Source organism: Rhinoraja longicauda, chromosome 17 (genome assembly GCF_053455715.1).
Source record: "Rhinoraja longicauda isolate Sanriku21f chromosome 17, sRhiLon1.1, whole genome shotgun sequence".
Lineage (NCBI taxonomy): Eukaryota > Metazoa > Chordata > Chondrichthyes > Rajiformes > Arhynchobatidae > Rhinoraja > Rhinoraja longicauda.
In genome coordinates this window covers 40,714,716-40,729,788 of record NC_135969.1, presented here as the reverse complement: position 1 = coordinate 40,729,788, position 15,073 = coordinate 40,714,716, and the positions used below count along the sequence as shown (strand labels likewise).

General features: G+C 51.5%; 1 protein-coding gene across 2 annotated transcripts in view; it reads right to left on the bottom strand.

Moving 5' to 3' along the window:
• thoc7 (THO complex 7) overlaps window positions 1-15,073 on the bottom strand; it is a 56,590-nt gene that overhangs the window by 13,185 nt on the left and 28,332 nt on the right. Inside the window, exons 1-2 of one of the 2 annotated variants that reach the window (XM_078413890.1) lie at window positions 7,426-7,460; window positions 1,426-1,543 (exon numbers count right to left, since the gene is read on the bottom strand). In XM_078413890.1, the coding sequence (XP_078270016.1) occupies window positions 1,426-1,543; window positions 7,426-7,441 (134 nt within the window). In that variant the 5' untranslated portion in view covers window positions 7,442-7,460. Of the gene's footprint in view, window positions 1-1,425; window positions 1,544-7,425; window positions 7,461-15,073 lie in introns of those variants that run through there. The other variant, XM_078413891.1, reaches the window with a different exon arrangement.

Here is a 15,073-nt window from a genome sequence, read left to right as displayed (position 1 = left end):
ATCCTACATACTCAGAACAATTTATTATTATTACCAAAGCCAATTAACCTACAAACCTGTACGCCTTTGGAGTGTGGGAGGAAACCGGAGGAAACCTGCGCAGGTCACGGGGAGAACGTACAAACTCCGTACAGACAGCATCCGTAGTCGGGATCGAAACTGGTTCTCTGGCGCTGTAAGGCAGCAACTCTACCGCTGCACCACCTTGCCACCCTTAAGTAGTTTAAATAAAACTTAATATCAAGTGAACAAATGTTGGAATCTATTGTAAAACCAGTGATTCAATAGGATTTAATGACTAAAAGAAAATAAATCCAAATCAAACATATATTTACTTTAAAAAAAAATTATATTTCACAACCAGCTTGGAATTCTTTCAAGTTATAAGGTGGAATTTGATGGAGTACATTATGCAAATTTTGAAAGTCATGTAAATAAGCCAACGTGGGTACAGGACTTGAATGAACTCATGTACAATAATGGTTTGATATTCACTGGCGACTAGTATTGGGTCCATAGGGAATCCATGGCCATCGGCAAAGCCTACAGCAGATATAAAGAACTTCAGTGCCTCGACACAGTAGCGTGGAAGTCACAAACGTGCTTTAGACTTTATTTTAGTCTTTAAAGATACCGCGTGGAAACAAGCCTTTCGGCCAACCGAGTCCGTCTGTGCTGACCAGCGATCACCCCGCACTACCCTACACACTAGGGACAATTTTACCAAAGCTAATTAACCTACAAACCTGTTCGTCTTTGGAGTGTGGGAGGAAACCAGAAAAAGCCCACGCAGTCACGGGGAGAACGTACAAACTCCGTACAGGCAGCACCCGCAGGCAGGATCGAACCTGGGTCTCTGGTGCTGTAAGGCAGTAACTCTACTGTCGTGCCACAGTGCCGCCCCTGATTTCTCACTTTGCCCCAAGACTCATCATTGAATCTAGAGGTTAATCATAACCCATGAAATGTAACTGGCTCTTGAACTTTACAGCAGCTTAATAGCATATCTGCGCAAAGCCTCATTCATCCCAGCCTGCCCACGCCGACCAATACGCCCCAACTAAATAAGTCCCGCCTGCCTGCATTTGGCCCAAATCCCTCTAAACCTGTCCTATCCATGTGCCTGTCCAAATGCCCAAATTTACTTGTAATATAAAATATACCAGTCCAAATATACTCCAGTAATAATAATTATTATATAACTACATGATGAAAAAAAATCCAGTTATTAACCTTATTTAATCAACCTAAAACACATTTAAAATTAGTTAATGAGAGGATACAGATCATTATCTATGATAGATTTGATTACAGCCAAACATTATACAAATTGTCTCTAACACATTACAACATAACCTCTTCCTTTGTGATCCTTCCACTAATGGCAGATAAGGATGTGCAACATAATTAAAACTAAAGTCCTACCCCTCCTCTTGAGATCCAGAATTACACCATTTAATGAAGCTTTTCAGAAGCAGGTTAATTCTCCGGTCATCCCCAGCACCATCTCCATCTATCAGAAGCCGCTTACGTATCACTTCATCTGAAAGAGAATTAGTTTTACGCAGGGTGATAACATTCACTTGTTTTCTAATCAGATCAGTCCCATTTTATGTCGAGTTTAATGCATTACCCAATTTAATAGGATTAAATGCATTTGCACTTCCCAGCTGTTATCAGGCAACTGAACCATCCTACCACAACTAGAGAGCAGTGCTGAACTACTATTTACCCCTCTGGTGACCCTCGGACTATCCTTGATCGGACTTTGCTGGCTTTACCTTGCACTAAACGCAGGAGGAGGCCATTTGGCCCTTCAAGCCAGCACTGCCATTCAATGTGATCATGGCTGATCATTCTCAATCAATACCCCGTTCCTGCCTTCTCCCCATACCCCCTGACTCTGCTATCCTTAAGAGCTCTATCTAGCTCTCTCTTGAATGCATTCAGAGAATTGGCCTCCACTGCCTTCTGAGGCAGAGAATTCCACAGATTCACAACTCTCTGACTGAAAATGTTTTTCCTCATCTCAGTTCTAAATGGCCTACCCCTTATTCTTAAACTGTGGCCCCTTGCTCTGGACTCCCCCAACATTGGGAACATGTTTCCTGCCTCTAACGTGTCAAACCCCTTAATAATCTTATACGTTTCGATAAGATCTCCTCTCATCCTTCTAAATTCCAGTGTATACAAGCCTAGTCGCTCCAGTCTTTCAACATATGACAGTCCCGCCATTCCGGGAATTAACCTAGTAAACCTACGCTGCACGCCCTCAATAGCAAGAATTCCCTCATTATGAATCTATACACTGTAAATGGCTCGATCGTAATCACGCATGTTCTTTCCGCTGACTGGTTAGCAGGCAACGAAAGCTTTTCACTGTACCTCGGTACGCGTGACAATAAACTAAACTGAAACAATGCATTTATAATCATTTGCACCTTTTCTTTATTTAAAGCAACTGCTCATCAATACTATACAACGTCATGATTATGACATCCATCATTCAAACACAAGATGTTATTTTTCAAAACAATTATTGTATATTCTTGGCATACTTAGTTTAAAACGCAGTGTTAACGTGATCACAGTGATTAGCGCGGCTGTCAGAGGTGATGGGGAGAAGGCAGGAGAATGGGGTTAGGAGGGAGAGATAGATCAGCCATGGTTGAATGGCGGAGTAGACTTGATGGGCCGAATGGTCTAATTCCTCTCCTATCACTTATGATCTTATGATTGAAAGGTTGGATCAACTCAAGATATCTTTCATACAAAAAATAAATATTTTTTATATTTCTCTTTCGTACGAAAGATATTTTTTGAGTTGACCCGATTTCTATTCAAAATCCACTCTTATTTATTTAGTTTAGTTTAGAGAAACAGCGTGGAAACAGGCCCTTTGGCCCACCGAGTCCACGCCGACCAGAGATCCCCGTACACTAGCACTATCCTAGACACATTAAGGACAATTTACAATTTTACTGAAGCCAAATAACCTACAAACCTGTACGTCTTTGGAATGTGGGAGGAAACCGGAGAAAACTCACTCGGTCACAGGGAGAACGTACAAACTCCGTACAGATAGCACCCGAGGCCAGGATCTAACCCGGTTCTCTGGCGCTGTAAGGCAGCAACTCTACTGCTGCGCCACCGTGCCACCCCAGCAGATATATCTACTTAAAAAATAAAGGAAATCTTTTTTGGGAAGGTGGTTAAATAAAACAGCTTATCATATCATATATCATATCATATATATACAGCCGGAAACAGGCCTTTTTCGGCCCACCAAGTCCGTGCCGCCCAACGATCCCCGTACATTAACACTATCCTACACCCACTAGGGACAATTTTTTTTTTTTTTACATTTACCCAGCCAATTAACCTACATACCTGTACGTCTTTGGAGTGTGGGAGGAAACCGAAGATCTCGGAGAAAACCCACGCAGGTCACGGGGAGAACGTACAAACTCCTTACAGTGCAGCACCCGTAGTCAGGATCGAACCTGAGTCTCCGGCACTGCATTCGCTGTAAAGCAGCAACTCTACCGCTGCGCCACCGTGCCGCACGGCTTATGCGAAGGCAATTTGTATAAATGTGCAAATCTTAAAAGACCATCAAAAATTGCAAATAGGATGCACTTCGAAAGATGTCGCATATCCATTTTTTTCTTAAATCATTGGAAAGACACCATTTTACAATTCAATTGTTATGATTCAAGCTCTAAAATAGAAACACATTTGCTCGGAAGCAAGGATTTTGTCTGAAGTTGACACCATTGGATGAAGGGATTAAAAGTACCATTAGCAAATTTGCAGATGATACAAAGCTGGGTGGTAGTGTGAGCTGTGAGGAAGATGCTATGAGGTTGTAGGGTGACTTGGACAGGTTGTGTGAGTGGGCAGATGCAGTTTAATGTGGATAAGTGTGAGGTTATCCACTTTGGTGGTAAGAATAAGGCAGATTATTATCTGAATGGTGTCAAGTTAGGAAAAGGGGACGTACAACGTGATCTGGGTGTCCTAGTGCATCAGTCACTGAAAGGAAGCATGCAGGTACAGCAGGCAGTGAAGAAAGCCAATGGAATGTTGGCCTTCATAACAAGAAGAGTTGAGTATAGGAGTAAAGAGGTCCTTCTGCAGTTGTACAGGGCCCTAGTGAGACCGCACCTGGAGTACTGTGTGCAGTTTTGGTCTCCAAATTTGCGGAAGGATATTCTTGCTATTGAGGGCGTGCAGCGTAGGTTTACTAGGTTAATTCCCGGAATGGCGGGACTGTCATATGTTGAAAGACTGGAGCGACTGGAGACACCGCTCTCTCTCATCTGGACAGCCAGGGGGGCTATGTGAGGATGCTGTTCATTGACTTTAGTTCAGCATTCAACACAATAGTCCCCAGCAGACTGGTTGAGAAGCTGCTGGAACTGGGGCTTAGCACCCCTCTGTGTGCCTGGGTCCTGGACTTTCTCACTGCCAGGCCCCAAGTGGTCAGGATGGGGGAACACACATCTAGCTCCCTCACCCTGAACAAAGGATCCCCCCAGGGCTGCGTCCTTAGCCCCCTACTGTACTCCCTGTACACACATGACTGTGGGGCCAGGTTCAGCTCAAACTCCATCATCAAGTTTGCTGATGACACTGTGGTGGTGGGCCGGATCTCCAACAACGATGAGAAGGCCTACCGGGAGGAGGTGGCTGATCTGGCACTCTGGTGTCAGGACAATAGCCTCCTCTTGAATGTCACTAAAACAAAGGAGCTGATTGTGGACTTCAGAAGGGCTAAACATCCAAGGACGTACACGCCACTGGAGATAAATGGGTCGATTGTGGATAGGGTGAGCAGTTTTAAATACTTGGGAGTCCGCATCGCAGAGGATCTGACGTGCGCAACGCACATTGCCGCACTGGTGGGTAAGGCTAAGCAGCGCCTTTACCACCTTAGACAACTGAGGAAATTCATTGCTTCTACTCTGGGGCTGTAGAGAGCATCCTGTCCGGCAACATTACAGTCTGGTTTGGGAACAGCTCTGCCCAGGACAGGATGGCCCTGCAGAGAGTAGTGCGTTCGGCAGAACGCACCATGGGAACTACACTCATCCCCCTGCAGGACCTATACATCAGGAGGTGCAGATCCAGAGCAAGTAAGATCATGAGGGACCCCTGCCACCCCAGTAACGGACTGTTCCAGATGCTACGATCAGGCAAACGCCTCCGCTGTCACGCTGTGAAAACGGAGAGGATGAGACGGAGCTTCTTCCCACAGGCCATCAGGACTGTCAACTTTTATAACCCCAGAGACTACATTTTTGTCGACACTAATAGTAACTTATTAACTTTATTTATATGCTGTAACTGTAATTCTTTTTGTGCACAACCCGCAGGCATTGCCACTTTCATTTCACTGCACATCGTGTATGTGTATGTGACAAATAAATTTGACTTGACTTGACTTGTATACACTGGAATTTAGAAGGATCAGAGGGGATCTTATCGAAACATATAAGATTATTAAGGGGTTGGATACGTTACAGGCAGGAAACATGTTCCCAATGTTGGGGGAGTCCAGAACCAGGGGCCACGGTTTAAGAATAAGGGGTAGGCCATTTAGAACGGAGATGAGGAAAAATGTTTTCAGAGTTGTGAATCTGTGGAATTCTCTGCCTCAGAAGGCAGTGGAGGCCAATTCTCTGAATGCATTCAAGAGAGAGCTAGATAGAGCTCTTAGGGATAGCGGAGTCAGGGGGTATGGGGAGAAGGCAGGAACAGGGTACTGATTGAGAATGATCAGCCATGATCACATTGAATGGTGGTGCTGGCTCGAAGGGCCGAATGGCCTACTCCTGCACCTATTGTCTATTGTGAATCTAACTGAGGCAATTACTGATAACATTTCCTTATCCAGTACCATGAAAATCTCAATTTAAATAGTTTCAGCTGCAGCTTTGAATCTGGTTATATTTCATATTTTTACATTGTATGGAAGAAGGGATAACAATTCCACATCACAGAGTGATATGTTAAGACATATTTGAGCTAAACCAATATAGATTTTGCTTTTAATAATAATAAACCAGATTTAATGTGGTAGAGCTTTATTTTGAAACCCAACGAGATTTACAGGAGGCGATGCCTCAAAATAGCAGTCAAATCATTAAATTCAGAAGAAGGCTCTCGACCCCAAAACGTCACCCATTCCTTCTCTCCAGAGATGCTGTCTGACCTGCTGAGTTACTCCAACTTTTTGTGCCTATCTTCGGTTTAAACCAGCATCTGCAGTTCCTTCCTACACAAGACCCATAACAACCTGGCCATACTCACATTTCACTCCCACAATCAAGAAGAAGGTACAGGAGTCTACAAACCGTGACCACCAGGTTCAAGAATAGCTGCTTCCCGACAACTGTCCTGCCCCTGTCAGTCTGAAGAAGGGTCTCGACACGAAACGCCACCCATTCCTTCTCTCCTGAGATGCTGCCTGACCTGCTGAGTTACTCCAGCATTTTGTGAAATAAATACCTTCGATTTGTACCAGCATCTGCAGTTATTGTCTTATACTGTCCTGCCCCTCCTCTCTAACAACTTTCTCCCCCTCACCACCAGAAGGCTCCCGACCCTAAACATCACCTACCCATGTTCTCTGGAGATGCTGCCTGACCTGCTGAGTTACTCCAGTAGATAGACACAAAATGCTGGAGTAACTCAGTGAGACATCTCTGGAGAGAAGGAATGGGTGACCTCCCCCCACCCCACACTCGTACCTCCCCCCACCCCACACTGATACCTCCCCCCACTCGTACCTCCCCCCACCCCACACTCGTACCTCCCCCCACCCCACACTCGTACCTCCCCCCACCCCACACTCGTACCTCCCCCCACCCCACACTCGTACCTCCCCCCACCCCACACTCGTACCCCCCCCCACCCCACACTCATACCTATCCCCACCCCACACTCGTACCTCCCCCCACCCCACACTCGTACCTCCCCCCACCCCACACTCGTACCTCCCCCCACCCCACACTCGTACCCACCCCCACCCCACACTCCCCTTGCTACCTCCACCCCCACACTGATACCTACCCCCACCCCACTCACCTCACTCCTCCTACACCCCTCACTCATACTCCCCCCCCTACACTCCACAAACCCCTCACTCCTTCCACCTCCATCACCTCCCTCCCCCCCTCCCCCCCCCCCCCTCTGTCCCCGTGTCCACCCACAGGCCGGGCCGGGCGGCAGATCCCGGACACTCTCTGTCCCCGCGGCTCCGCTCCTCCCGCCCGGCCCCAACACAAACACAGGCCGAGGCTGCGGCCCGGGCCCGGTCTGGAGAAGGAGCGGCGGCGGAGAGAGAGGGAGAGAGAGAGAGAGGGAAGGAAGGAGAGAATGAAAGGGGGGAGGGGGAGAGACAGAGACAGAGCTCCTTACCGTCGGTCATCGACATGATGGGTCGTGTGGTCCACAATGCACCGCGCGGTACTGGGGGGGGGGGGGGGAGAGAGAGTGAGGGGAGAGAGAGAGTGAGGGGGAGAGAGAGAGTGAGGGGGAGAGAGAGAGTGAGGGGGAGAGAGAGAGAGTGAGGGGGAGAGAGAGAGTGAGGGGGAGAGAGAGAGTGAGGGGGAGAGAGAGAGTGAGGGGAGAGAGAGAGAGAGGGAGAGAGAGAGAGTGAGGGGGACAGAGAGAGTGAGGGGGAGAGAGAGAGTGAGGGGGAGAGAGAGAGTGAGGGGAGAGAGAGAGAGAGGGAGAGAGAGAGAGAGTGAGGGGGAGAGAGAGAGTGAGGGGGAGAGAGAGAGTGAGGGGGAGAGAGAGAGAGTGAGGGGGAGAGAGAGAGTGAGGGGGACAGAGAGAGTGAGGGGGAGAGAGAGAGTGAGGGGGAGAGAGAGAGTGAGGGGGAGAGAGAGAGTGAGGGGAGAGAGAGAGAGAGGGAGAGAGAGAGAGAGTGAGGGGGAGAGAGAGAGTGAGGGGGAGAGAGAGAGAGTGAGGGGGAGAGAGAGAGAGTGAGGGGGAGAGAGAGAGAGTGAGGGGGAGAGAGAGAGTGAGGGGGAGAGAGAGAGAGTGAGGGGGAGAGAGAGAGTGAGGGGGAGAGAGAGAGTGAGGGGGAGAGAGAGAGTGAGGGGGACAGAGAGAGTGAGGGGGAGAGAGAGAGTGAGGGGGAGAGAGAGAGTGAGGGGGAGAGAGAGAGAGTGAGGGGGAGAGAGAGAGTGAGGGGGAGAGAGAGAGAGTGAGGGGGAGAGAGAGAGAGTGAGGGGGAGAGAGAGAGAGTGAGGGGGAGAGAGAGAGTGAGGGGGAGAGAGAGAGAGTGAGGGGGAGAGAGAGAGTGAGGGGGAGAGAGAGAGAGTGAGGGGGAGAGAGAGAGAGTGAGGGGGAGAGAGAGAGTGAGGGGGAGAGAGAGAGAGTGAGGGGGAGAGAGTGAGAGTGAGGGGGAGAGAGAGAGAGTGAGGGGGAGAGAGAGAGTGAGGGGGAGAGAGAGAGTGAGGGGGAGAGAGAGAGAGTGAGGGGGAGAGAGTGAGAGTGAGGGGGAGAGAGAGAGAGTGAGGGGGAGAGAGAGAGTGAGGGGGAGAGAGAGAGAGTGAGGGGGAGAGAGTGAGAGTGAGGGGGAGAGAGAGAGAGTGAGGGGGAGAGAGAGAGAGTGAGGGGGAGAGAGTGAGAGTGAGGGGGAGAGAGAGAGAGTGAGGGGGAGAGAGAGAGTGAGGGGGAGAGAGAGAGAGTGAGGGGGAGAGAGAGAGAGTGAGGGGGAGAGAGAGAGAGTGAGGGAGGGAGAGAGAGTGAGGGGGAGAGAGAGAGAGTGAGGGGGAGAGAGAGAGAGTGAGGGGGAGAGAGAGAGAGTGAGGGGGAGAGAGTGAGAGTGAGGGGGAGAGAGAGAGAGTGAGGGGGAGAGAGAGAGTGAGGGGGAGAGAGAGAGAGTGAGGGGGAGAGAGAGAGAGTGAGGGGGAGAGAGAGAGTGAGGGGGAGAGAGAGAGTGAGGGGGAGAGAGTGAGAGTGAGGGGGAGAGAGAGAGAGTGAGGGGGAGAGAGAGAGTGAGGGGGAGAGAGAGAGAGTGAGGGGGAGAGAGAGAGAGTGAGGGGGAGAGAGAGAGTGAGGGGGAGAGAGAGAGTGAGGGGGAGAGAGAGAGTGAGGGGGAGAGAGAGAGTGAGGGGGAGAGAGAGAGAGAGTGAGGGGGAGAGAGAGAGAGTGAGGGGGACAGAGAGAGTGAGGGGGAGAGAGTGAGGGAGAGAGAGTGAGGGGGAGAGAGAGAGTGAGGGGGAGAGAGAGAGTGAGGGGGAGAGAGAGAGAGTGAGGGGGAGAGAGAGAGAGTGAGGGGGAGAGAGAGAGAGTGAGGGGGAGAGAGAGAGTGAGGGGGAGAGAGAGAGTGAGGGGGAGAGAGAGAGAGAGTGAGGGGGAGAGAGAGAGAGTGAGGGGGACAGAGAGAGTGAGGGGGAGAGAGAGAGTGAGGGGGAGAGAGAGAGTGAGGGGGAGAGAGAGAGTGAGGGGGAGAGAGAGAGTGAGGGGGAGAGAGAGAGAGTGAGGGGGAGAGAGAGAGAGTGAGGGGGACAGAGAGAGTGAGGGGGAGAGAGAGAGAGAGTGAGGGGGAGAGAGAGAGAGTGAGGGGGACAGAGAGAGTGAGGGGGAGAGAGAGAGTGAGGGGGAGAGAGAGAGTGAGGGGGAGAGAGAGAGTGAGGGGGAGAGAGAGAGAGTGAGGGGGAGAGAGAGAGAGTGAGGGGGAGAGAGAGAGTGAGGGGGAGAGAGAGAGAGTGAGGGGGAGAGAGAGAGTGAGGGGGAGAGAGAGAGTGAGGGGGAGAGAGAGAGTGAGGGGGAGAGAGAGAGTGAGGGGGAGAGAGAGAGTGAGGGGGAGAGAGAGAGAGTGAGGGGGAGAGAGAGAGAGTGAGGGGGAGAGAGAGAGTGAGGGGGAGAGAGAGAGAGTGAGGGGGAGAGAGAGAGAGTGAGGGGGAGAGAGAGAGTGAGGGGGAGAGAGAGAGTGAGGGGGAGAGAGAGAGTGAGGGGGAGAGAGAGAGTGAGGGGGAGAGAGAGAGTGAGGGGGAGAGAGTGAGGGGGAGAGAGAGAGAGAGGGGGAGAGAGAGAGTGAGGGGGACAGAAGAGAGTGAGGGGGACAGAGAGAGTGAGGGGGAGAGATAGAGTGAGGGGGAGAGAGAGAGTGAGGGGGAGAGAGTGAGGGGGAGAGAGAGAGAGAGGGGGAGAGAGAGAGTGAGGGGGAGAGAGAGAGAGAGGGGGAGAGAGAGTGAGGGGGAGAGAGAGAGAGTGAGGGGGGAGAGAGAGGGGGAGGGAGAGAGAGTGAGGGGGAGAGATAGAGTGAGGGGGAGAGAGTGAGGGGGAGAGAGAGAGAGTGAGGGGGAGAGAGAGAGAGTGAGGGGGAGAGAGAGAGAGTGAGGGGGAGAGAGTGAGGGGGAGAGAGAGTGAGGGGGAGAGAGAGAGAGTGAGGGGGAGAGAGAGAGTGAGGGGGAGAGATAGAGTGAGGGGAGAGAGTGAGGGGGAGAGAGAGAGAGTGAGGGGGAGAGAGAGAGAGTGAGGGGGAGAGAGTGAGGGGGAGAGAGAGTGAGGGGGAGAGAGAGAGAGTGAGGGGGAGAGAGAGAGTGAGGGGGAGAGATAGAGTGAGGGGGAGAGAGTGAGGGGGAGAGAGAGAGAGTGAGGGGGAGAGAGAGAGAGTGAGGGGGAGAGAGAGAGTGAGGGGGAGAGAGAGAGTGAGGGGGAGAGAGAGTGTGAGGGGGAGAGAGTGTGAGGGGGAGAGAGAGAGTGAGGGGGAGAGAGAGTGTGAGGGGGAGAGAGAGTGTGAGGGGGAGAGAGAGAGTGAGGGGGAGAGAGAGAGTGAGGGGGAGAGAGAGAGAGTGAGGGGGACAGAGAGAGTGAGGGGGAGAGAGAGAGTGAGGGGGAGAGAGAGAGTGAGGGGGTGAGAGAGAGTGAGGGGGAGAGAGAGAGTGAGGGGGAGAGAGAGAGTGAGGGGGAGAGAGAGTGAGGGGGAGAGAGAGAGTGAGGGGGAGAGAGAGAGTGAGGGAGACAGAGAGAATGAGGGGGAGAGATAGACAGAGTGAGGGAGGGAGAGAGTGAGGGAGAGAGAGAGAGTGAGGGGGACAGAGAGAGTGAGGGGGAGAGAGAGAGTGAGGGGGACAGAGAGAGTGAGGGGGAGAGAGAGAGTGAGGGGGAGAGAGAGAGTGAGGGGGAGAGAGAGAGTGAGGGGGAGAGAGAGAGTGAGGGGGAGAGATAGACAGAGTGAGGGGGTGAGAGAGAGTGAGGGGGAGAGAGAGAGTGAGGGGGAGAGAGAGAGTGAGGGGGAGAGAGGGACAGAGGGGAGTGAAGGAAAGGGGAAGAGGGAGGGAAGGGAGAGGGGAGTGAAATGGGGAGATGAGTGGGAGGGAGAGGGGAGGCAAAGGATACGCGGGGGGGGGGGGGTTGTGTGAGGGGAAAATGGGGTGTAGAGGGAGAGATGCATCAGCCTTGATCAAATTGTACAGTAACTCAATGGGTCGAACGACCTAATTCCGCTCCTGTCACTTATGAACATGAGGGAGAAAGATGGGGAAGGATGAGTGGGGGGATGAGTGGGGGGATGAGTGGGGGGAGGAGGGGGAATGAGGAGGGAGGCGGTAGCGAAGGAGTGAGGCTGGGATTATTAGGGGATGGGAGGGAATGGTGAGGGGGAGGGATGAATTAGAGGCGGAGGTGAGGAGAGAGGGTGGGCACACAGGAGCTGTTGTGTGTGGATGGAGGTGGGGAGGATGAGTACATTACAGGGTGGGAGGATGAGAGAATGGGGGTTGAGGATTGGGGTCTCGAGGATGGGAGCGTGGGTTAGTGGCGGGAGGGTAAGGGGAGGGAATGGGAATGATCAGAGAAGGCAAAGGATGAGGGGTGGTGCGGAGAGGAGGAGCGGTGGGATTGGAAGGAAACTGAAAGTTTAGGGAGAGGTGGGGCGTTGGTGAAGCCAGGGGCTTGGGGAGAAGAGGGACGAGAGGGAAAAGGTGGGGAAGGGAGAGAGGGAAGTTTGGATAGGTGATGTCTGAAGAAGGGTCCCGACCCGAAACGTCACCTATCCATGGTCTCCAGAGATGCTGCCTGACCCGCTGAGTTACTCCAGCACTCTGTGTAAACGCCATCTATCCATGTTCTCCAGAGATGCTGCCTGACCTGCTGAGTTACTCCAGCACTCTGTGTAAACGCCACCTATCCATGTTCTCCAGAGATGCTGCCTGACCCACTGAGTTACTCCAGCACTGTGTAAACGCCACCTATCCATGTTCTCCAGAGATGCTGCCTGACCCGCTGAATTACTCCAGCACTCTGTGAAACGTCACCTTTCCGTGTTCTCCAGAGATGCTGCCTGACCCGCTGAATTACACCAACACTTTGAGTCCTTTAACGATGTGTGATGGACGATCAAAAAGAGGGAATTGCAAGAACAACACTTAGTCCTGCCAGAGCTCAGTGCGTGAATGTCACGGATAAGGCTGAAACATGGCAAGTTCAAGTTGTTTTTACATAGAGGGTGGTGGTGAATGACTGGAATGTGCTGCCAGGGTTGGTGGTGGAGGCAGATACGATACTGGTGTTTAAGAGACTTTTCTATGGGTACATGGATGTGCAGGGAACGAAGGGGTGGGCGGTGTGTATTAGGTGCAGGCAGATAAGACTTGGTCTTGGTATCACAAAATGCTGGAGTAACTCAGCAGGTCAGGCAGCATCTAGGAGAGTAGGAATGGGTGACGTTTCAGGTCGAGGCCCTTCTTCAGACTGATCTCAGGGGGGCGGGACAAAGGAAGGATATAGGTGGAGACAGGGAGATAGAGGGAGAACTGGGAAGGGGGAGGGGAAGAGAGGGACAGAGGAACTATCTAAAGTTGGAGAAGTCAATGTTCATACCGCTGGGCTGCAAGCTGTCCAAGCGAAATATGAGGTGCTGTTCCTCCAATTTCCAGTGGGCCTCACTATGACACTGGAGGAGGCCCATGACAGAAAGGTCAGAATAGGAGTGGGAGGGGGAGTTGAAGTGCTCAGCCACCAGGAGATCAGGTTGGTTAAGACGGACATGGTCTTGGCATTATGTTTGGCACAGACATTGCGGGCAGAAGGGCCTGCTCCTTTCTGTTCTATTTTCCATACGCATCAATTTAAGATCAGAATACTGAGGCGTTGATATATCGAGGTGTCCACGACGCATGCAGCTGTGTGAGAAGTCAGTATGCAACCAATTTCATTTACTCCACAGGATATTAAAAGCCAAATTGGAGCGCATCCAAAAGCTGTGGGATTCAGATAATGTTCCAGCGATCATACTGAAGATTTGCAATTCAGTACCCCAGGTGCCACATTCTGAGTGGATCTGGCACTGTAAACACTGTCCAACAATGTGGAAACATACCAAGGAGTGTCCCATATATAAACAGCACGACCATTCCAACTACTCAATACTCTACCAATATACTCGAAATGATGTGCAAAGTGATGAAAGGTAATTGTGGGTATTTATTCACAAAATGCTGGAGTAACTCAGCAGGTCAGGCAGCATCTCAGGAGAGAGGAATGGGTGACGTTTCGGGTCGAGACCCTTCTTCAGACTGATGTCAGGGGGGCGGGACAAAGGAAGGATATAGGTGGAGACAGGAAGATAGAGGGAGAACTGGGAAGGGGGAGGGGAAGGGAGGGACAGAGGAACTATCTAAAGTTGGAGAAGTCAATGTTCATACTACTGGGCAGCAAGCTGCCCAGGCGAAATATGAGGTGCTGTTCCTCCAATTTCTGGTGGGCCTCACTTTGGCACTGGAGGAGGCCCATGACAGAAAGGTCAGACTGGGAGTGGGAGGGGGAGTTGAAATGCTCGGCCACCGGGAGATCAGGTTGGTTAAGGCGGACCGAGCGAAGGTGTTGAGCGAAACGGTCGCCGAGCCTACGTTTGGTTTCGCCGATGTAAAGAAGTTGACATCTAGAGCAGCGGATGCAATAGATGAGGTTGGAGGAGGTGCAGGTGAACCTCTGTCTCACCTGGAAAGACTGTTTGAGGATCAAGCAACCCCATCCTGCTCACAATTTGTAGAAACAGAGAACGGCAGGTGCTTGTTTATACCAAAGATAGACACAGAGTGCTGGATTAACTCCGCAGGCCAGGCAGCATCTCTGGAGAAGAAGGATAGATGACGTTTTGGGTCCCCTTCCCCTTGCGGTTTGTACGTTTATTGTCACGTGCATCGAGGTACAATGAAAAGCTTTTGTTGCCTGCTATCCAGTCAGTAGAAAGACAATGCATGATTACAATTGAGCCATTTACAGTGTATAGCTTTATGATAAGGGAATAACATTTAATCAATAGTCAATAGTCATTTATTTGTCACATACACATAAATGTGCAGTGAAATGAAAAATTACCCGCAGTTCAACAATAAGACCAATAAGAATAATCAATAAAAATGCAATAACACATGCAATCATAAACCAACACCAAACAAAAGAAACATCCATCACAGTGAGCCTCCTCCAGTCACCTCCTCACTGTGATGGAAGGCCAGAATGTCTTTTGTCTTCCCTACCGTCTTCTCCCGCGGTCAGGCTGTTGGAATTGCCACGTCGGGGCAGTCGGGGCTCCCGACATTGAAGCCCCCGCCGGGCGGAGAAAATCCCGCGGGCTATTTCAGGCCACGCCGGACGGTGAAAGGCCCGTAATTCGGGGCGGGCGATGACGTTGCCGCTGCAGCTGTTGGAGCTCCCGATGTCGGCACCCACCCAGGGGCCTGCGGGCTTCCGACGTCCAGGCGGCCTGCACCGAAGCCTCTGGAGGCGAGTCGCAGCCGCTCCCGCAGCCTCCGAAAGCAGCCAGCGCCGCAGGTGGTGAGTCTGGGCCGCGGGCTCTGCGAACCAGAGCCCAGGTGGTCCCAGCCGGAGGCCGCCAGCTCCAGGTGCATGGCCGGTGGTAGGCCGCATCGGGAACGGAGACACGACACAGAAAACAAAGGTCGGGTCTCCGTTCGGGAGAGACAATGTTACAGTTCCCCCCCCACATAACACACAACCACAAACACTACATCATATTTAAACTACAATTCAGACAAAAACAACAAAAAACACAAAGACAAACGGACTGCAGGCAAGCCGCAGC